General features: G+C 40.5%; 1 protein-coding gene across 1 annotated transcript; it reads right to left on the minus strand.

Moving 5' to 3' along the window:
* Positions 1 to 11,625: 11,625 nt before the first annotated feature.
* On the minus strand, positions 11,626 to 13,361 carry LOC126249167 (E3 SUMO-protein ligase ZBED1-like). The gene is made up of 2 exons (XM_049950823.1): positions 12,615 to 13,361; positions 11,626 to 12,468 (listed from the first exon to the last, which is right to left on the minus strand). Exons 1-2 carry the CDS (start codon positions 13,359 to 13,361, stop codon positions 11,626 to 11,628), a joined length of 1,590 nt encoding a protein of 529 aa, XP_049806780.1.
* Positions 13,362 to 23,383: the final 10,022 nt, after the last annotated feature.

Raw genomic sequence — 23,383 nt, forward strand, 5'->3', positions numbered from 1 at the left:
ATGGCGTAGTGGTGTATGTGGTCTGCAACTAGTGTACAATACTTCTTGGCCTTCATGGTGCCTTACACGAGCTCCACTGGTCTCATGGATGCCCGTGTGAATATTCCCCAGAGCACGATGGAGCTGATGCCAGCTTGTCTCTGTCCTGCAGTACAGATGTCAAGGATCTGTTCACTTGGAAGACTACAGATTCGCGTCCTCCCATCAGCATGATGAAGAAGGCATCAGAAGTCATCAGATCATGCAATGCTCTGCCACTGCCCCAACGTCCAGTGCCGGTGGTCATGTGCCCATTTAAGTCGTAGTTGCTGATGTAGTGTTAACAGTGGTATGTACACGGGTCATCACTTTGGAGGCCCATCATTAGGAGTTTTCAGTGAACTGTGTGTTCAAACTCACTTGTACTCTGCCCAGCATTAAAGTCTGATGTTAGTCCTGCCACCGTTGGTTGCTTGTTCTGTTTTACCAGTCTGCTCAGAATACAACGTCCAACATCTGTAATCAAGAGTGACTGCCCAGCTCTATGATGTCTGGACGTGTTTTCACATTGGTTTCGCCATGTGTTGATGACACTCACCACAGCTCTTCTTGAACACCTGAAAAGTTGTGCAGTTTGTGAAATGCTTGTCGAGCCTCTGGGCCATCACAATCTGCCTCTAATTAAACTCAGGTAGATAATCTGGCTTCACCATTCTACACACGCACAGCACATTCACTGATACTACATGCACCATGCATGTGTCTGACTGGCAGTCATTCCTCACCAGGTGACACTGCTATCGCCTGGACAGGTTTTATCGATAGTACGTCGATGGTCATAATCTGCTAGCTGGCCAGTGTAAATCGTTTGGGGTCCCATTCACACCCTTCTAGACATATCTGGTGGCAAGCCCCTCAAAAATGTGTTCAGCGTTCTCGGTTTCGCTTCATCGAGTATGACTCTGTTTGCCTTATCACTTTCCCCTAATTGATATGTCTGCGCCTTCACTTTCTGAATCCTGTCCACAAAATTCGCTACTGGCTCATTGTGCTTCTTTCACATACCACCCAACTGCTCATGAAAAAAACTCGCGCTGTTTTCCCTCTTGTACTTTTGTAGCTGGCCTTTTTTCAGTTCATTAAGGCGCTGTGTCCTTCTTAGTCCCTTTGTACATCTGACATATGTCTTGGCTTCCTCTACTAACGGTAACTTTATCATCTGTAATAACTGACCCTGAAACCACCCCCTCCTCCCCCCCCCCCCCCAATATTAGCTGCTAACTGTAGAGTACCCAAAAAAAAAAATTATGCTCTCAGTTGACTTTCCAGAGAGGGGCATGAACAGACTGGCTGTATCTAGTAAAGGAGCTGGTTTCAGTTGCGCCATTTGATTAACCAACGCTGGAACAGCCTCCTGACTAGTTACGTCCTGTGCTTGAGTAATCTCCAACATACACTAAGGGATACGAAGTTTACTCAGAACAGGCTCTATGGCGCCATACACACTTGTTTATTACGTCTGATCATTACTCATTTCGGCTCTGTGCACTACAAACCATATACTAGAAGTGATGACAATTAACACAGATTACTATTGCTGACCCTGTAGAATACGGAATATTCTCACAAGTTACACTGACCACATCTCACATGTTGTAAATAATGCTCCTCTGTACCACCACAAAATTGCGAAACATCAGCCGGTTCCCCTGGCTGTACAAACTTAACAATCAAATCCCCATGCATCACTGTGCACTCTGCACATAGAATAGGGAGAAACTAGCCACAAAAACCAATAGTCTGCTCATTCACCCCACTGTCTGACGAAACTGTGTGCCATGGCTCAACTTTGCTGGCACCAATTGCCAAAGTATTTCTAACATCACGTTATAGTGAGGCAGAATGAGTGGGGCCACTATGGAGCGGACGCAGTGAAGTGTTGGGTTGTGTGGGCAGTGGTGCTATCCAGGGTTGGCTAGGAAAATTAAGCTGCAAGATACAACACATTCTGTTGGTCTTGGATAACAGTGCCAGAGTAATACAACACCCTCTGCTGACGCATTGTTCACCTCTGATGCCAATGATGTCAGAAGGCTGTGGTGGTGGAATGGCCATTTGACGTTCACATCCTGCTCTGCTGACACTGTTTACCTCACTCAGCAGCACATGCCTGAATTAGTACTATGTAGTCCTGAGTGAGCAGTGTCAGTGATGTGTACATCCACTGAATTCCCATACGCAGCTATAACTATTGGGTTAGAAGCTCGCACTGGTGCGGAGGGATGGTAGAAGTGCCGCCCTGGCTGCAAACCACTGCCTTCCAAGGCAAAAGTTAGGTGCTGCTGTGGTGCCTAGAGGATGGCTCTCCATTGTGTTGCCAAAATCCGCAGGGACTTAAAATTGCCAGCTGGTCTGATGGAGCTAGCTGCAAATACTGGCAATGGCTGCTGGCTGGACCATAGCATGCTGGAGGCTGATGTGGACCTGATGTCATGAAGAGTGCTCAGACAGCACACAGCTGTGCTAGATGGAGAGGGTACTTGTAGCAACCAGTAGCATCCTTGCTGTGCCGCAACACTACTTCCAGGCACAGACAGATCAACACAGTTGTGTCCCACTGGTGTGGAAATATACTGCAGGCCAGCTTGTCATTACATCGCCTTTCTGTGATGTCACCATGATTACGCAGCTTAATCTGGACACCTTCTCGCGTACAAATGGGCTCTGTTGTGAAATTATACATCAAGGTCTCTGTGCCATCCTACTTGCTCCACACGCAACTGCAATGAAGCTGCTTTAATTCAGTAACGCCACGCCCAAAATTTAGCGACAGCGTTACTGTCGAGGGCTGTTAATGGGTCAGACAGCTGTGTATGCATCCCAGGCTTTCTTAACCTTCATGGGACAGTTGGAGTGCTGTCTGACTGCTGGTGCTGCAAGAGTGGGCACTGTTTCAGCGCCCACAACCACTCATGCTGATGACTGGGATAACTCCTCAGGTGGTACCATCGGATTGTACTGCAGAAGCAGTTTAGTTGGGCTCTAGCTATTCACTCATGTAGTGCAATAATTATTCATGAATAAATTTAGGGTAAATTCTGTTGACGATTCCTCCATTGTTTCTGGGTGTTTATGCTTTCAAAGTTTGGCCATCTGCTCTCCCTCATCTTTGTCTGCAAGTGAAAAGGGGTAGATGAAACATGTTGCATATCATCACTCCTGCAAAAGTCTAAATTTCTGGAACATAGAGAAACAAATTTTAACTGTTGGACTAGTTTGAGAGAGGCCCTCAATTGTTAGGATTTTAGGTAACACTCTGAAAGTTGTCTTCCTGTCAATGAAGTGCATCTTAAAAATAAGAGGAAATTGCAAAAAGCATTTGCCACTGTCAACTACAAAATTTACTTACAATCCCTCCCAAGGATACGAATTTGTACACCATAGAGGAAATATAAGTTTTGGAACTTGCTTAAGCATCTCAGTGCACTTATTTCAGTAGTAGACAGATTTTTCATGCCTAGTCAATATACACGTTTCATCATCTATGATGATTTCATCATGTTATTGGGTCAGGTTCATTATTCATATGAGTCCCCAATGAAGTCAGTGTATCAGAGTGATGATCTTGTAACTGCAGAGCCTGAGGGATGACAACACCATGCTGATTATCATTAAGGCAAAGTGTCAACTCTCCAGTAAATTGGTAGATCGTGGATACTTTAACACTGCTGTTGATCACGAGTGTAAGCAAATGACAACTTTGAGAACTTAGACCACCAGAGGAGAGAGGAGCAGAGTGGGAGAACAACACCCTGCTCCCTGTTGCTGAGTTGGCAACATACGTTGTTGTTTTGTGTTGCTACGAAAGAAGAACTGACATAATCTCAGCGATCGCCAGTCTCCTCGAGTGTCGCGAGGGTCATACTTGAACCCTATCACGGACATGGTGTTATAAGGATCATACTTGAACCCTATCATGTACTAGGATTAGTCTCTTGATTCTTGGAAATAAACATCCAGCACTGCACAACACAAAGAAGAGTGGAATACTCAAAACATTTGGCAACAGCTACAGAGTAACTGTTTTCGAAGTTGGTGGTGCTGTAAACATGGTAGTTCAGGCTCGATCTCTACGGATATCTATTGTGACCATACTTCAAAACACCCACCACTTAAAACTTCCATGTTAAAGTATCTGCATAATACCTATACGTATTGTTTTCATTCTTTCCTTAAGTCTGCATGTATATGTCATAGGTGTTTGAGACCTGAAAAGGTCTCTGAAAACATATAGTTTCATTTGATTCAAGCACATATGCCTGGTTTCCAGGGAGGATCCCCTATCTCATTCGATCCTAAGATATCATTCCATTACAGTTGGAGAGCACCTGCAATGCTGTTCGAGTTTAGGGGGAATATCAAGCGGACTGAGGCGTGAATAGCAGCTGAGACAGTTCACTTGTCAACAGCAGAGCATCTTCCTGAGCCAGTTCCACAACTGAGGCAACACCATCCACTACATAGTCTCACCAATAAGTAACCGCACAGTAACTACAGTAGTACATAAGTCTTTGCAAGTATCATCCAATCAATACACGGAGTATAAATTTAGCAACAAAAATGGTCTACTATATGCTGCTCTCAGTTACATGTTCACATGCATCAGTTTGAAAGGCTGTGACATACCCAGCAGGCAGCAGTGTGTTACCCACTGGCAAGAGGCTCCTTCCAGATAGACAAGGGTGCATGTCATATCACTTCTGTTCTCTTTGTTAGACAATCCAGTACCAGTGTTCTTACCAAACAAGTCTCAGTAGAACAAATGTCCTGAAAGAAGATTATAGTTAACTACACACCACCCTGAAGCATTCCAAATGTGCTCCATTACATTTATGACACAACAGGGGGCTGATAACACCAACTGCTGCATCATTTACTAAAGTATTTGTCCATGAGGTTACCCCTATGAGGCCAAGATTATCATTTTCTAGGACGCAGTCATCATCTTTTGAACAGGAGAAAGGTGAACGTAAAGGTACAGTCGTATCTGGCAATTAAGCCGGGTTTCCACAGACATGAATTGTTTACAAGTGCCCATTTGAGCCACATTTATGAATCTATACAAAAATATGATACATGTACGGGAGATATCATGATAGCTAGCATTAAATTACAAGTAACACTGCAATATCCGACAACTGAAGGCACTACATCACTGCAATACATATATCGCATTCTGAAGAGCACTCAGTCTATTTTATATGTTACGAACTTGGATGCTATCTACAATAAACGGAAGCTTCATCAGAAAGTAAAGTTTTCTCTCAACAGTTCTGTCTTGCTTTTATTCTTAGAGTTAGCCAAGATTCTGTTAAGCCACAGGTGCTGTAAATATGTTTATTTTATTGGTATGGTACTTCATTTTGCAACCAAACTTTGTACTACTGTGCAGATGAGTCATTACTCAGTGGTTGCATCAATTTGATCATTGTTGTATTTACACTAAATTTTGCATTTCCACTTCAACGTAATATTTACACACAATGACTAAAGCAAAAAATTACCATCATATTGCTGGAGTAAAAAATACCTTTGCAATATTGACTGTTATGCAGAAATATGTACCTTAGCAAGTCCACATTCTCAGTTACAATATTTTTCGAAGCTATGAGTCACTTCACATGCTGCACTACTTTACTATAAAGAAGTGATTATAAGGAACTGCTAAATGCTGGAATGGGATTTCTATAGCTTGAGTTAGAACATTTTGGCACTTTGCAAAGAATTTATTTATTTACTTGAAGATTAAGTCCATTATTTTGTCATGAGGCTAACTACTAACATATGTAAACAAACGATTCAAGACATGTACTGTCCAATGCACAAAACCAGAATGAGAGCAGGTCCACCTAGTAGTAGTTGCTGAAGCTCAAAGGCGATTGTGAGGGAAGTGACATCGTGCAAGAAAGTTAAAAATCCTTTTAACTTTCGTAAATTACACGTAAGGTGACATGACTGTGTGGAGGTAGGGTGTTTCCACGTGTAGGTTGACTTATGTTAGGGGGAAATCTGGCTACATTGCATGATATTTATATCAGACAGAAATCATGTGTAACAATGAAAAATTTATGTCTACCATAGTTATATGAATCGACACTTATACCAACGGATGTAAAAATTTATTGCCAGTATTTGTAAGTCCAAATTTCTCCAACTGATATCGCACAAGTTGACTGTCATCTACTTTCCTGGAACTGAGCAACGTGTTTCGAGTAAACATGGGTCACAAAAGAAAGTAGTTAACGGTTAAAGTTGAAGAATTAATTAATATGTACCATGGTCAACATAAACTATGAGACATTACATGCTAAAATTATAGAGACAGAGTGAAGGAACATAATGCCTTAATGGAAATGACAGAAGAATGTAGTATGGCATGACCATAGAAGAAATTCAAAGAAAAATTCATAGCTTAAGAAGTCAATTTAACAATGAATCTTTAAAGAAAAAAAAAGTGTCAAGTCAAAATCTGTCCACGGCACTTTAGTGTATCAAAATGGCTGTAATTTAAGTTTTTATTATTTCTGCAAGGAGGCTCGGCATACAAACCAATAATAGGACATTTACAAATGGTAACTGAAAAACTCCATAATGTTTTATTTGTTTATTTATTCTAGTTTAATTGTTTACATTATCTCTATTCCCAATGAACCTGACCTTGGCTGCTAGCAAAATATTCCATTTACTCTTCATGTACTTCTTTAGCATTCTTTGAGTAGTGATTACGACCTTGTTTTAACATTGGTACCAGGTTATCAGCTGACAGATCATTCTGCTATTTTCCAAGAATACGTTAAGGCAAAAGAAAGAGAAATTGGATGATTCATTCAAGAGAAAGAGCTTCAGAAATTGAGCAAGTCAATAACATGTGGGTCCACCTCTGGCCCTTATGTAAACAGTTATCCTAAAGGATATTGTGCCAAATTCTGTCCAATTGGCAAGTCAGATCGTCGAAATCCTGAGGTGGTTTGACAGCCCTGCCCATAATACTCCAAACGTTCGCAACTGGGGAGAGATTCGAGGACCTTTATGGCCAAGATAGGGTTTGGCAAGCACGAAGACAAGCAATAGAAACTCTCCCAGTGTGTGGGTGGGCATTATCATGCTGAACTGTAAGCCCAGGATGGCTTGCTATGGAGGCAACAAAACAGGACATAGAATATCGTAGATTTGCCACTGTGCTGTAAAGGTGCCGCAGATGACAACCTAATGGGTCCTGCTATGAAAAGAAATGGCACCCCAGACCATCACTACTGGTTATCAGGCACATGGCAGGCGACAGTCGGGTTGGTATCCCACTACTGTCTGGTGTGTCTCCAGACACGTGTTCGGTGGTCATTGGGCCTCAATTCGAAGCAGGATTCATCACTGGAGACAATTATACTCCAGGTAATGAGATTACAGGCCAAAGATGTCTCTGGAGACGCCCCATACAGTGATGATAAACCAGCTCGAATTTCACCCGCCATATGAACCGACAACCAGGAATGATGGTCTGGGATCCCATTTCTTTTCATAGAAAAGCCGCTTTGGTTATCATCTGCGGCATCACAGAGGTACATCGGCGATATTCTACGTCTCGTTTTGTTGTCCTTCATGACAAGCTAGTCTGTGCTTACATTTCGGCATGATAATGTCCACACGAACTACGAACACGGCGTGGGTTTCTACTGCTTGTCTTCGTGCTTGCCAAACCCTATCTTGCCCACCAACGTCGCTGGACCTCTCCCTAATCGAGAACGATTGGTGCATTATGGGCAGGGACCTCCAACCATCTCGGGATTTTGGTAATCTTACGTGCCAATTGGAAATAATTTGGCATAATAAATCATCCAGTTTTTCCGAAACTGCAATCACTTGTTTTTCTGTACAGTAATGTACATGATATATAACGATTTTTGTCCCATTTGGATACTTCCTCCATGGTGCGTCGTCTTTTTTATTTTTTGTCTTATCTACATTCATACTCGGCAGGACACCGTACGGTGCATGGTGGAGGGTACTTTGCACCACTACTAGTTACTTTCTTTCCCGTTCCACAAGCAAATAGAGCGAGGGAAAAACGACTGTCCAGCCCTAATTTCTCTTATATTGTTTTCGCGGTCTTTAAGCAAAATGTATGGTTCAAATGGATCTGAGCGCTATGGGAATTAACTTCTGAGGTCATCAGTCCCCTAGAACTTAGAACTACTTAAACCTAACTAACCTAAGGACATAACACACATCCATGCCCGAGGCAGGATTCGAACCTGCGACCGTAGCGGTCGCGCGGTTCCAGACTGTAGCGCCTAGAACCGCTCAGCCAACACGGCCGGCTATGCCGGCGACAGTACAATCATTCTGCAGTCAGCTTCAAATGCTGGTTCTTTAAATTTTCACGTTAGTGTTCCTCGTAAAGAACTTCACCTCCCTCCAGGGATTCCCAGTTGAGTTCCCAAAGTACATCCAGAATACTTGCATGTTGTTCGAACCTACTGGTAATAAATCTAGCAGCCCGCCTTTGAACTGCATCAATGTATTTCTTCAATCCGACCTGGTGGTCATACCAAACATTCGAGTAGCCCCAAAAACAGGTCGAACAAGCGTCCTATATGCGGTCACCTGTGCAGATGAATCACACTTTCCTGAAATTCTTCCAACAAGTCGACCACTCGCCTTCTAACTGTTTATCTCCTTTTTCTAGCAGAAATATCTCCTAGCCTTCTTAATTGATTTATTAACTTTAGTAACCATAATCGCTATGATGATATCATGGTCGCTAATCTCTGTCTCGATAAGGTCCGGCTTGTTTGTAGCTACCAGGTCTAAAATATTTCCGTTGTGTGCGGTTTGTTTAACTAGCTGCTCAAGATATTTTTTGTAAAACTTGTTCAAAAGTACTTTGCAAGAGGGTCTGTACCCTCCGCAATGAATCTATAGACTTCCCGATGTATACTCAGTAGGTCAAAGTCGCCTCCAACTGATATTGAATGATGTATGTAGTTCTTTGAATTACGCTAAAACTGCCAGAGCAGAATCGAGTGGCCGGTAACAACGTCTAACAATTAATTTGATTTCACATAGACCTGTTATACGCGAACATACAACGTTACTGTCACACTCAGCGACCTCAATAGAAGAAATATTTTTCTCAACTGCAATTAACACTCCCCCTCCTATAATGGCATCTAATCCGTCTTTTTGATATACGTTTCATGAATCGCTAAATATATCAGAGCTTTCCATCTCGGATTTCAGCCAGTTGTCGGCCCCGAGAATAATTTGAGCGTGAGAAATTTCCTTGAGGGCAGTAAATTGTGGCACTTTGTTACGAATACTTCGACAATTTACAGATAAAATTTCGCCAGTCGAAGGCAGTTTTACATCCCACTGGGTGAAGACTCGGCTGGTATCCAAGTCCTGCCTCAGTTAAACAATTCACAAACATTTAGAAAATTTTCGTCCACTTTCATATGAATAACACCACACGAAGACAGTTTGGGCACACATACTTCGTCCATGGAGGAGGGATGGGGGTGGGGGAGTTATCAGATGGCGACAGGATAGTCATCCAAACACCTTTTAAAATAATCATGCCATATCAACTGCTAAGCAAACCCACCCTCCACTGATGCCAGGCAAATGCACAATAAAAGAAAAACCAAACTGTAAACAGCCATAACTACAGCCTGCACATATTTCTGAGCAAGGAGAAACGGTCTCCTTGTTATGCTAGATATTATACGAAAGACATCTTCCACTTTCTTCCTGGATCAGATACCATATCTGCCTTTTTTTACGGTTTCCTAAGGATCGTGAGAGGTATGTACCATCATGTTACTAAAGCGTATCGACGGGATTCGCTTGCAACTACATGTGTATTAATGATTAATCTTTTGTTTTAGGAGTAGAAAATCGCTAGTGAATAGCAGTCGAGAAAATCTTACGAAAAAAAACCCCTGTTTACCTTTATAATGGTGTTTTGTTCGCTACACTTCAAACAAAACCAGTCCATGAATGCAGACAGTAATAAACTCGTGTTGAATTCAGTGCCCAACTATTTAACATCCCTAATAAGCCACATCAACTGACGATGAAAGGGAAACTGCCACAAAAGTTCGGCAATCCGTCTAAAGGTGTAAAACACTCCTGTGGCATAGACGCGGCCAGTTCAACTCTCCATATATCAGCGCCAGGTTTATTTGAATCGTCAACAGTAGAGATGGGCAAACTGAAACACCTAACTGTTTCGAAACAAATGAAACAGTACAATGTAATGTTTCGAAACGCTGTTTCGAAACAGTGAAACAGTTTGTGTCTTATAATTGTATAGGCCATCACATTATATAATCTTGAGTGTCTACTGTATAAATATTGTCATAAAAACACTATTGAGGTGCGAGACCGCCAATCATATCGCAGAAAGTGTGAAACTTTCACTTAGGCGTCTTTGCAGTTCCATATTTCGTGTAGCAGCAAATGCACTGCTTTCGTGTCATGTGACTTTCATATTTTCCAATCGGCCGAGGTCAGACTTAATATGTTTGACATAACAGATTTTGCCAAACTCGTTTCCCTGTATTCTAGTGCATAATTTTGATAGGTTTTATGAGTGATAATCTGTATGTGCTCTTGAAAAGGCATATCATGAGATATAATTTATTGAGATAACATCCTGGAAGCGAGGCACTGAATTAACATTTATGAGTATGCCACTCACACTTTTACTACCCGCAGATAAATTTTCCATTGTTTGTCACACAGAGCAGGATGCAAAGTGACTGATGCACACAGATCAAAAAATTACCGTAACAGACTGGAGGATATAGCGCAATGGTCAAGTATGGCAGTTTCTCATCAAACATTCACAAGTTAGCTGGATACATCTCATAGTAAGTACACTTGATAGAATAGGAAAACATTTCAAGGTAACTGAAATGCAGAGATTCGTATCTTTCTTTGAAGTATAAAATCCAGACGAAAATTTAAAGCAGTTCCTACAGTGTAATGCCTTTGTGATACCTGTATCATGGCAAATCTGCCTCTACACCACTTACAGTTCTTGCTAAAGAAGTTTGTTTGAGGTACAGGTACATGGAGTTCCCTCAAGTAGTCACAGCAAGCAGATTTATTACCATTTTATTATATACTTGCCCAGGAAATCAGAGATGAAATTACGTTGTTGTAGAAATGCAATTTTTATCTCAGTATCTGAACGCCAAAAACAAAAGTATCGTACAATTGTTGATTTGCCTGAGAATTTTTTATCATACACAAGTATCAAGATGCCTATAGTGTAATAACCAAACACAGCACATTTACAAAGATATACACACAAACATATACATACACAAATCAGATAATTATTCTCAAACACACAAATGAATAAATAACATACTAAAAAAAATTAAACTCACTGAGTGGTGAGCAAAAACGTGTCTTCTGTGTGCAACAAATTTGAGAAAAATGTTCTTGTAAGGCAGCTACATACACAGTTTAGTGGACTAAACAAAATACAATCAAATATAAATTCAGTGCACTCTGTCCAGGGAAGAACAAAATCAATTGAAATTTTCCTGTTTCCATTTCTGAGTAGATCTGCTGTACCTATTCTAAGTTGTAGTTTAGAAATATCATTTTTGATACTTTTTCGCTTGAAAGACGGGATCGTCTGTCTGTTATTGTTTGCCCCTGCTTTGAAAATATGCGCTCACATGGAACAGAGGTGGCCATAATACAAAGATGTCGTTTCATTATTTCAAACAGTGTAGGAAACAACACATGATTTTCTTTCCACCACAGCAATGGATCTTGTGATCTGTGTATCAGTGGCATCTTCATATATTTATCAAGCTCGACTATACTTGCAGCACGTGGATTGTCTACACTTTGGATCAAGCCACCTACAGCTTGGTCAAAATCTTGCCAAATGTTGCCACTGCTAGAAGTGAATGTGCTCACCTCAACTGGTTTGGCTGGTGGCGGATTTTCTGTAGAACACCGAGTGGGTTTCTGTCGTATTGCACAGCACTTGTTAATTATGGCATCTTTTGTTTCTTTTAATCGATGCCCAGTTTTTGGAAAACCATGCTCCCTGAAGTGAGGATCCAGTAATGTTGCCTCACAAGCAATTGCTTTATCTGCAAACTTTTGAACGAGGCGGGTACAGATTCCATCCTCAAGTTTAGCAATTACTGTATTAGTGGCTTTATTGCTGTGATCTGAGTTTTTTAGTCTCAGGCAATGACTTTGTAAACCTTTGCTTAATAAGACAACTTTTGACAAGGTTACATTTCTTTCACTGCTAACTTCTGTTGTGACTTGTTCAAAAGGAGATAGTATTTCACAAGATTTTTCAATAACTAACCAGTCTTCATTGGACAGTTTTGTTTGTGAATCCACACTGAGGATGGCAAGGGTGCTTTGCAAAGGCTCTTTGTTTTCCAAAGCCTGTCAAACATTTCATATGTGGAATTCCATCTCGTAGGGCAATCTTGTTTCGGTGTTAAAATAGGAACGCCCATTTGCTTCTGAATATTGTGTAATTTCTCAAGTGCTTGAGGACTTCTTTTGAAAAATTCCACTATTGACTTCACCTTTGCCCTTGTGTCTGTAACTGGTTCAAGGCTTGCTTGCACGATTAAATTCAGTGTATGTTCAAAACAAGGTACATGCCACCATTTGCACATCATCACTGCCTTCACCATATTAAGTGCGTTATCTGTAGTGCAAGCTACAATTTTATTGGTGATACCCCAAGTTGAAGTCACATTTTGTAATTCATTGGAAATGTTTTCTGCTGTATGCTCGTCATGGAATTTAAAACTAGATAACAAATATGACTTCAGATTGCAGTTTTCATCAATGAAGTGAGCAGTCACTGCAATATAATTCTCATTTTTCACAGATGTCCATCCATCAGTTGTAATGCAGATGTAGGATGCAGCTTGCACTGCAGATCTTACTCGCACTAGTGTGCTGTCGAACACTTGAGAGAGTAAACTGTGGGAGAGTGTTTTTCTACTTGGTGGTACATAGTTTTCATTTAATAAATAAGTCATTTTTCTAAACTCTACACTCTCAACTACATTAAATGGAAGGTATTCTTTAACAACAAGTCTTAAAATCTCTTCGTCTATTTTGGCTCGTTTGGATGAAGGCACTGGTCTTGATGCAAATCCAGTAATCTTTGTTTGTTTACCACATCTACCCAGAACTGAACTGGTGGAAGTGCTGGGTATTTCTTGCACAGATTGTTCATCTTGACGCACAGGCACTGGAATGGCAGATTCCTGAACAGTTGCTGTGGAAACTGAACTGGTTTCGTCACTGCCCAGATTCATAAAAAATGGTTCAAATGGCTCTGAGCACTATGGGACTCAACTGCTGTGGTCATTAGTCCCCTAGAACTTAGAACTACTTAAACCAAACTAACCTAAGGACATCACACACATCCATACCCAAGGCAGGATTCGTACCTGCGACCGTAGCAGTCGCACGGTTCCGGACTGCGCGCCTAGAACCGCGAGACCACCGCGGCCGGCCCAGATTCATAAAGACTGATTTCGAACGAGTTTCACTTAAATTAACTGTTGGATGCTAATGTCGCAAGTGTATGTTTAAGCAAGAAGTTGAACTACTTTTAAACGACAACACTGCCGAACACAAGTTATATTTAATTTCCTCAGGATTTATCTTCATAAAATAATCCCACACCGGACTTCGTAACGCCATAGCTGAAGACAGAAGAACTAACACGAACTGTACTGGAGGTGGGAAAAAATTGCAGAAACAATGGATACGCTACTGGGATTCCCACATTTTGTTAGTATGGATAATATATACCCGGCCTGCTAATATCCATACACACAAAAGAAATCATTGTGGAGAATAGGCACATTGACTATAGACTCACAAATAAAACCACAGAATTCGAATAAATGACAAAATATAAGAGAAAAAATTTTTTGTCTCTTAAGGCGTTTCGAATCATTACTATAAATCCACCATGCTTCTCAGCCCTTCCTGTTCACCATTACATCATCAATGATCCGTCAATCATATTGCTTTTCAAGTGCATCCAATTTACGTATGTGTCTAAAAATTGCCACTCTACGCCTTTTCTAATTCAAAATGTTGTAGGTTTACTTGAGTTTTTTAATATGATTACTGTACATCAACAGATAAGCATATGTTATAGGAGATGTGTAATTTAACTGAATGTTTTTCACACTTTTATTATTTTGAATGCCAATAGTGTGCTTTATTTTATTGCTTGTTAGTGTTTATAAAGTATATATTACGCCATTTCGGAAAAGAGCAATCAATTAGAAACGAAGCTTTATTTTCGGAAATCTTAAGCTTCATGCTGTTGTGTGTCAAAAGGATTTCGACACTCTTGGAAGAGTTCGATGAAGTAGTATATTAAACGTATTTCCTTATCTGTGCCGTGCCCGAATCTCGTCCGAGACAAAGCGAAATGAAACATCACTGTTTCGATACAGTTAGTCCGTTCCAAGCACAAGTGGACTGAAACAGCGTTATTTTGAAACAACGATACAGTTTCTGTGGCTGGCTCGAGATCGAATCAGGTAACCGAAATGAAACATCACTGTTTCGATACAGTTAGTCCGTTCCAAGCACAAATGGACTGAAACAGCGTTATTTTGAAACAACGATACAGTTTCTGTGGCTGGCTCGAGATCGAATCAGGTCCCGTTATCCGACACAGAGCGGAATGAAACACCACTGTTTCGAAACAGTGAAACATAGCCGTTTCGAAACAATGAAACAGTTCCACGTATCGATACACTGTTCCGAAACATAGAAACAGTAGCCAAGTCTAGTCAACAGAGACCTGCTCTGACGATGAAGTGGTTAGAACAGTTAGTTGTGTCATGCAAAATCGTGTGAAGTGTCAGAATGTGCAGATCGCTAGACTTCGTGCAAAACTATTACGGGACAAGGAAAGTGCCTATCATTTAAAATACAGACAGCAACAGAAACTTTATCACACGGATCAAGTGAAGAACAGCAGCCGGCCGAAGTGGCCGTGCGGTTAAAGGCGCTGCAGTCTGGAACCGCAAGACCGCTACGGTCGCAGGTTCGAATCCTGCCTCGGGCATGGATGTTTGTGATGTCCTTAGGTTAGTTAGGTTTAACTAGTTCTAAGTTCTAGGGGACTAATGACCTCAGCAGTTGAGTCCCATAGTGCTCAGAGCCATTTGAACCATTTTTGAAGAACAGCAAACAAATTTTGAAGACTATAGGATGCCCTTGACTTCTTGTTAAGCCCGATTAGCATGCAATTGAAGGAGAAACATGCTGCAAGATGGAAAGACGAAAATAAGCTATTTGCTCCTAATTTATTATATTACAGCACTCAGGCTTACAGGTTTATTCAAAACATTTTATGTTTCCATCAGAGCGTACATTACAGAGGTACGTGGAAGGCATACGACTAAAATGTACGATAAGTGACAACACATTCCACCTTTTAAAGCAGAAGGTACAGCATTTTTCCGATACTGATAAACTATAGAATATGTCATTGGATAAAAAAAGTCTCTAATGGCACATTTAACATATGCTAGCACTTCTGGCATTGTTATTGGCTTTCAGGACTTGGAGTTTACACGCACCGCATATTTTTTCTACTATCTGGCAGTTGCTTGTCCCGCTTAAAACAATATAAAAATGAAGTTCGTACTTGTGGCAACAGATGACGACGACTAAAACACAGTAAACCTAAAGAACGACAAATGACACGTCGATCCCTTTTGCATGAAGAGGTGCTTGTTACATGTAAATCTGTGTGTTTGTATTCCTTTGATATCAATGTGGTAAGCTGCAGTTCTATCCAACATCACAAGTGGTTCTTCACGAATATTTTGTAGCTTGCCATTGTATTCATGACTTTTATCCCTGCTTGCGGTTATTTGAGAATCACTTTTAGAAACATCTATGTCTTCTGATATAACACAAATCTTGGAGGTAAAATAATAATTGAAATATTTCGTAAATCACATAGGAAAAGAATGCGAAACAAACATTGTGCTTACGATGCATCTGACGTTCTACTTTCTCGCCACTTGGAGCGCTATTGTCGCTCCAGCTGGAGAACGATAACAACTTTTACAACAGTTAGTGTCGCGACTGTTATGTTAGGCTGTGCTTGTAATCTTCTCTCTGGGAGATGTCTCTCTTCGAGACATTTTAATGCAGTTCTGCAGCTCCACTGGTTCTCAAAAGTCTCCCATCGGATGATAAGCTACTAGTGCTGCCAATTGTACCAGTGAGAAATTTGTAGGTGGCAGCAATTTCCATTAAGACAACACTATGCTGCCCTTTACGGTTAAAATAATAACTGAAACTATTCTGTGGAGCTTCGACTAGAACATGTTTAACGCAAACAGCGCCCAAACATTTGGGGAAGCTCACCTTCTACTAGAAGTTGTTGGCAGCATTTTGTCATTTTGATGTAAACAGTGCCTGTAACAAAAATGAAAAAAAAAAAAATGGCATTTGTCACAGTTAATAAGCCTCCCTAACTTAAATGATGCTGAAATAGAGGATGCTGCAAATTAAAACAAGCCACCATCTGACAATTTACAGAGGCTGGAACTGTCTGAGGAAGTGAATCTTTCTGATCTAGCACCCACAACGCAAAATAAATAGAATAAATAGAGTAAATCACAAGACGAAGAGCAAAATTGTTTCAACAAATGATTTATTCTTTCAAAAAGCTGCACACACACACACACACACACTGAACAAACTGAGGAGGAAAATTGTATCAACAAATGATTTACTCATGCAAAACGCTACAATGAACAAAAAGACGCTCAATATGATGTTTTTGGCAGATATGTTGCATCCGTTATGTGAAATTTATCTTCCACATATTTACATTAACAAATGAAAAGAAAATTTCAGCTAGTCTTACTGGAGGCAAATGATGAGGATGAGCTACTGTAGGAGCAGCTTTGTTACTTCTTTTATTCTGGTGACTAGTAGCCTACTACGGAAATCAGTACACACTTCTAACGATATGCAAATTTAAATAAGTAAATAAACAATATAGTAATACAATACACCGAACGGGACACGTAAGACGGTTGGCATGTTATCATGGACATCGAAATGACTTTCAAGGTTGATTCTGACTAAAATAATCTTAACTTTATTCCTGAGATCTCGCTACAACAACAAAACAGGTAGTTTAGAAGTATACAGAATTTAAGTTATGGAATTAAATGGAGTCTTGTCTCATGGCAGTGTAGTTCAGAAACAAAGTAAATGTTGGCAATAAATTACAGTGTTTGACAGGACAACGTCTGGCACCTTGCATCTCATGCTAGGGCAACATACATCAATAGACGCTGAATAAAACCATCACAAAAGATATCGTTAGACCAATGTTCATATCTTGTAATACCAAAAATAAATATTAGGAAATATTAAACTGAAACCACTGTATAAGAAGCCCGTTGCCTTAGGGCAGATTGGAGGTTCACTTGGCAGCACTTGTACCTCACGCCTAACAGCAAGGTAAAAGATGTGGACAATAAAGATAGGAGATATTTAAGTTATGAAGTGAAAGATACTCTGGAAGTGAAGGGAGCCAGCGCGATCGGAAAGGAATTTGTTTCTTGGCATGCTTGCTATAAAGGAGTGCGAAAACGGATGGCCATGAAATGGGCAAAATAGTCACCTGCTACTTAGGGTACTTACTTGTAACTACACTGAACTGATTACTGCAATTGCTCACTAATCCAGTGCTGATACTGGTGGGACGAACTGGGTGTCCAGCGTCAGACTTTACTGCAGAACTATGAAATCTTCTGAAAAAGTGCAGCTCAAAACCAGGGTGGAAGATATGGTAGAATTTCTTTTGCATACCGGACTGTGAGAATCCATGGTAAACTGATGCTGAATATGAAACTTCATTGATAAACAAACTCCGGTGAAGTGTGGTAGCCGAGGTCACAAGCAACATGGCATTGTGGGAGTTGAGACACCAAGAGCAGGTGTTGCAAAATCGAATATTAAGAAATGAAATATGGCATTTAATTCACATTGTAGCTCATAGCTGTCTTGGGAAGGTGGCGGAAGCATTTATACAATCATTTTCTCAAACAGGACAACACTTGACACCGGATCGAACACAGGCTATAAACCCATGTGGAGGGCAGCACCCAGCGAGTGCATGACTCTGGTCCCGTACTGAGTGAGTGACAGTGGCTGATCTGTGCCAAATATGGTAATGTACACACACATAACTGCCACGTATGTCAGAGAGAATTGTCTAAAAATTAGGTGAGTCCTATAAAGAGTGGACCTACCTTGAAGTGGGGGAGACAGTTTGGTAGTTGTCTGTGATGCTACCCCTTTGTCAGTTGTTGCCAGGCTGCAGACTTAAATTGTATGGAGAATGTCAAGAGGGTAGCATCATTGAAAAAATATACTCTGGTTTGCAAGACGAAAGGCAGCTGACTAGTATAGATGAATGTGCCATATATAGTAATAACATGCATTGTGTTAGAGCAAATCCATTTGGTAACGTCAGGAGTATACATCCATTGAACATTGTTATCTGCATTTTCATTGGCCCCAAGTTTCCTTGAGAATTGCACCGAGTTCTGTATCTCTGAACAACCTTTTAGCTTGTAGGTTATTTACAGGTTGGAGTCCTGCAAGCTGCCCATGCAAAAGGTGCTTTTAGATTGCACTGATTGAGGTAAGCCCTTGTCAATCAAAACATGTCCTCTTTACTCCCTCTCGGGATATGACACATGGTCAGGAGATGTTGCCTCATTGAAGCAGGAGCAAGGATTGAGCCTTGTGTTTGTTATTGTGACTCCACAAAGAGGTGGCGGTCAAAGATCTACCTGTGGTGGACGTTACTAGCGTGGATGTTGTGGTAAGGTGACGGTACGCTAGCCGACTAGAGTTTTGCTGGGCACAATTGTTTGATGAGTGTGGCATGTTGTCTGCTGCTCTCAGTGGAGTCAAACGAAGGCATCAAATCTTTCTTCTTATATGAATCTGGTTACTTTGAGCAGTGAATGTTTTGAACTGTCAAGCAATTCTGAGGAATATATAAATCTACAACCACCACAACCATAGCAGCATCTTACATATTGCTTGAAACTAAAAGTACCTTTTCACCTATTAAAGAACAATTACATTAAAGCAATATTTTTTATGCTAACATAAGGGGTTTGCATACTTCATGGACAATGAGAATTATTGTATCACTTGCTATTCTGAATAAATAACTTGGGCTTGTGTAAAAATCATCTGAAACATATAACATTCAATTTCAGACAATATAATTCTAATAAAAATTTCATAGAATAAAACACTATTTCATCAAGTACTGTATGTACTTACTTATCTGATGCCAAAAATTGCAAAGTTACACCAAATCATTCTGTTACTCTAATAATGTTTCTGAATTTGGTACGTTGCTTTGGTATAGGTGGACCAAATTTACAAGCTCGTTTCTTGAAATCAACAGATTTTATTTGTAAAAAATCGAAAACTGCACACAGAGCTAAGACATTAATTGACTGTAGACAGTGAAATTTTATTGAATTTTCTCATTATGAGAGTGCTGAAGTTCGATCAGTTTTAATTGCTAAAAACCATTCAACAGCCAAGATCACATAAAATATTTGTTTTATTAAAGACAACTGGTCATATTTTATGCACTCACTCTTTTTTTTTTTCTTCTTTTGTGACATCTTTGGAATAATCACACAGGATGCTATTTTGCATTTTGATGTTTCAACATGGCAAGCAGAATGAAAGTCATGAACAACACAGTACACATTTCTATGCATCATGTAATAAATGTCAAATTTAAACATATCTAAATGGGATGTACATTTATTACAAATTTTAACATTTCAGGAATTGTCATTTACATATCCACTACATAAATTTCTAGTGATTACTGTCAGTATGCAAACAGTGAAAGTGATTTTCTGTTTGACACTCGAGGCATATTTCTGGAGAAAAGTGTCAAATGTAAACAACTCTTAAGGACTGATACTGTCACCTCTATAGACAAAGTTGCTGTTTCACATTGCGCTACCTTGTAGAGCTGAGTTTTACAGCTCTTACAATCACAGGCAGCAAATATGAAATAAGTTTGCCCCAATTTGCAGGCACAGTAAATATTAACAGGTCACTGGGATTTTAAATTGATTTCCTATCCACTACCTGACTGTGCAAGGGTTCATCAACATACCTACTTGTACTGGTCACTGATTTTTTTGCGTACTGGAAAAGTGGGAGGATGTCACAACATTAATAAGAAAGTAATAAAGGAGTAATAAAGTAATAAAAACAGAGGTATATCCTGAAATCAGAACCAAGCAAAATACAATATTAAGGCAAGGGCTACTTTCACTGATGTTACACAATGACACACACACACACACACACACACACACACACACACACACACACAGAGAGAGAGAGAGAGAGAGAGAACATGTGCAAAATCATAACTAGATAGACAAGGCCATAATTAAAATAAAGAGAGAAAGTTGAACATTAAGAAGATCATCAAGGTGACAAATGGGGAGATTTCAGTGAGTCTTACCATATAGCTGGCGCTGTTGGTTTGCAGTCAGAGAGAGAGAGAGAGAGAGAGAGAGAGAGATATTCATGCTCACCGAGCGAACGAAATGGTGAGTGAACTCCAACAACATTGCTATGTTCTGTTCAAAGTAATGAGCAGCTAAACTGCTACAACTGCAGGGTGGTACCTTCCTATAGCGAGATGCAGAGGTCAACTGTGATCGGGCTGCAGTTGCTGGTACACATCTTGAAGCTCAAACTGAATGGGCAGACATGGTGACAACCAGATCTTCTATGGCCTAACTGGTGCCACACTTTTAAATTTAGATTTTTAAATTTCAACTACCGCTTTCACCAGATGGTGGTATATTGGACATGAATGGTGGGGAGTGGCTACAGGGCAATGTTCAATGTTACTATGTTATAAATAGTGTATATTGCCTGACGATGCACCGATAAGTGGTGAAAAACCGGTCGCAGATTTAATAAAAATTATTCATACAACCAGTGCGGAATTTTCTTTAAAAAAATGTCGAAGTTTGGTTGTTGTTGCCCGCCCTACAAAACAACATGTTACAACTTCAGTGTGTTTGTGATAACAATGTATAATTATTAGTTCTTGTTTTTTTCCAGAATCTTACTCATGATGAAGAAATAATAATTTTTGTTAATGATCAGTTTCATGTAGATTGATACACATTATAAATATCTACATGAGAACAGTTCACTACTCAGTGCATAGAAAAGATACTGAGCAGCAGACAGACATTTTCCTACCTTCAAGTCAAACCTCCTATGTAAGCGGTTTACTATGCAAACATGTCTTGTCATATCACATTATGTTTTACACTGCTCAGCCACCTACCTAATAACCAATATGTCCACCTTTGGCATGGATAACGGCAGGGGTGCATCATGGCATGAAAGCAATGAGGACTTTTTAGGTCACTGAATGGAGATGCCAACATGTCTGCACACACACACACACACACACACACACACACACACACACACACACACACACAAGTCACATAATTCCTATAAATTCCGGGGAGAGTGCAATGAGCTCTGACACACATCCCAGATGTGTTCGACCGGGTTCAGATCTGGCAAATTAAGGGGGGGGGGGGGGGCAGAACATCAATTGAATTGGAACTCACCACTGTGTTCCTCAAGCCACTCCATCACACTCCTGGTCGTCTGACATGGTGCATTATCTTGTTGAAAAATGTCACTACCGCCGGGAAACACGATCATCATGGAGGGGTGTACGTGGTCTCCAAACAGTGTGTCATACTCCTTGTCCATCACGGTGCCAAACAAGAGCTCCAGAGGACCCGTGGATCCCATGTGAATGTTCCTCAGAGCATAATGGAGTTGCCGCCATATTGTCTTTATCCCACAGTATAGATGTCAAGGAGCTGTTCCCCAGGAAGATGACAGATTTACACCCTCCCATTGGCATGATGAAGAAGGTATCATGATTCACCAGACCACGCAGTGCTCTGCTGCTGCACCAACATCCAGTGCCAAGGGTCACATGCCCATTTCAGTTGTAGTTGCCAATGTTGTTGTGTTAATAATGACACAAGCATGGGCCGTTGGCCGTGGAGGAGTGTTCAGTGCAATGTGTGTTCAGACTCATTTGTATTCTGCCCATCATTAAAGTCTGATTTTAGTTCTGCCAAAGTTTGCTGCCTGTTCTGTTTTACCGGTCTGCCCAGCCTACAGCAACTGACATGTGTAATAGGGGTGGCTGCCCAAACCCACTACATCTGCATGTTGCTTCACCTTGGTTTCACCAGTGTTGCAGGCACTCGACATAAAACTCCTCGAACAGCCAAAAAGTCATGCAGTTTTCGAAATGCTCATGCCAAGACTCGAGGCCATCACAAACTGGCCTCGGTCAAACTCAGATAGATCATACACCTTCCCCATCCTACACACAGACAGTACGCTCACTGATACTATATGCACTGTGCCTACGTCTGACTAGCAGTCATTCCTCACCTGGAGATGCTGCTGTCACCTTGATGGGTTTGTATTGATAGCAGATTGGTGGTCATAATGTTCTGGCTGATCAGTGTAAAACATAATTATGTACAACAAAATTTCATCTGTAATGAACTGACAAATGCAGAAAAATTATCTTTGTATCATATTATGTTGAATACAGTTATTATTATTATTATTATTATTATTATTATTATTGTTGTTGTTGTTGTTATTGTTATTATTATTATTATCATCCTGCCCCCCCCCCCCCTTCTCTCTCTCTCTTTCTCTCTCTCCTGAATTGCTTGCAGCACAAGAAGCTGCAAGAGAGAGTGATGACTGCTCTTACATGGATTGCAGGCTGAGTGAATGGTTGGACAGCAGTTGTTCTGCACAAGATGCTGAAGATGACAGAGTACATGTTTAAATTTGGATATGGTTTGCGTCTCCCCGAGTGTCAAGAACTGAGGCACATAATGACATCTTGCTTATTGATGGATTTTATCCTTATACTGGATGAAATTTTGAAGTTAGAATTATGTGAATTTATGGTAAACTCTAAAGTAGATCAGAAGCATGCAGTGTATGTGGTGACTGTATGTAATGGATGTTTCACACAAATTATAATTTAACAAGCAAAGGGTAAAATTTAATATTATCTGTAAAATGAATAACCATACCCACCCACACCTCACACACCTTTACTATACTCATTGTTGTTACTATGTCTGATATTTTAGCATGATCAGTACTCTATTTCTTCCCTCTGCAACAGTGT

Source organism: Schistocerca nitens, chromosome 3, assembly GCF_023898315.1.
Source record: "Schistocerca nitens isolate TAMUIC-IGC-003100 chromosome 3, iqSchNite1.1, whole genome shotgun sequence".
Taxonomy (NCBI): Eukaryota; Metazoa; Arthropoda; class Insecta; order Orthoptera; family Acrididae; genus Schistocerca; species Schistocerca nitens.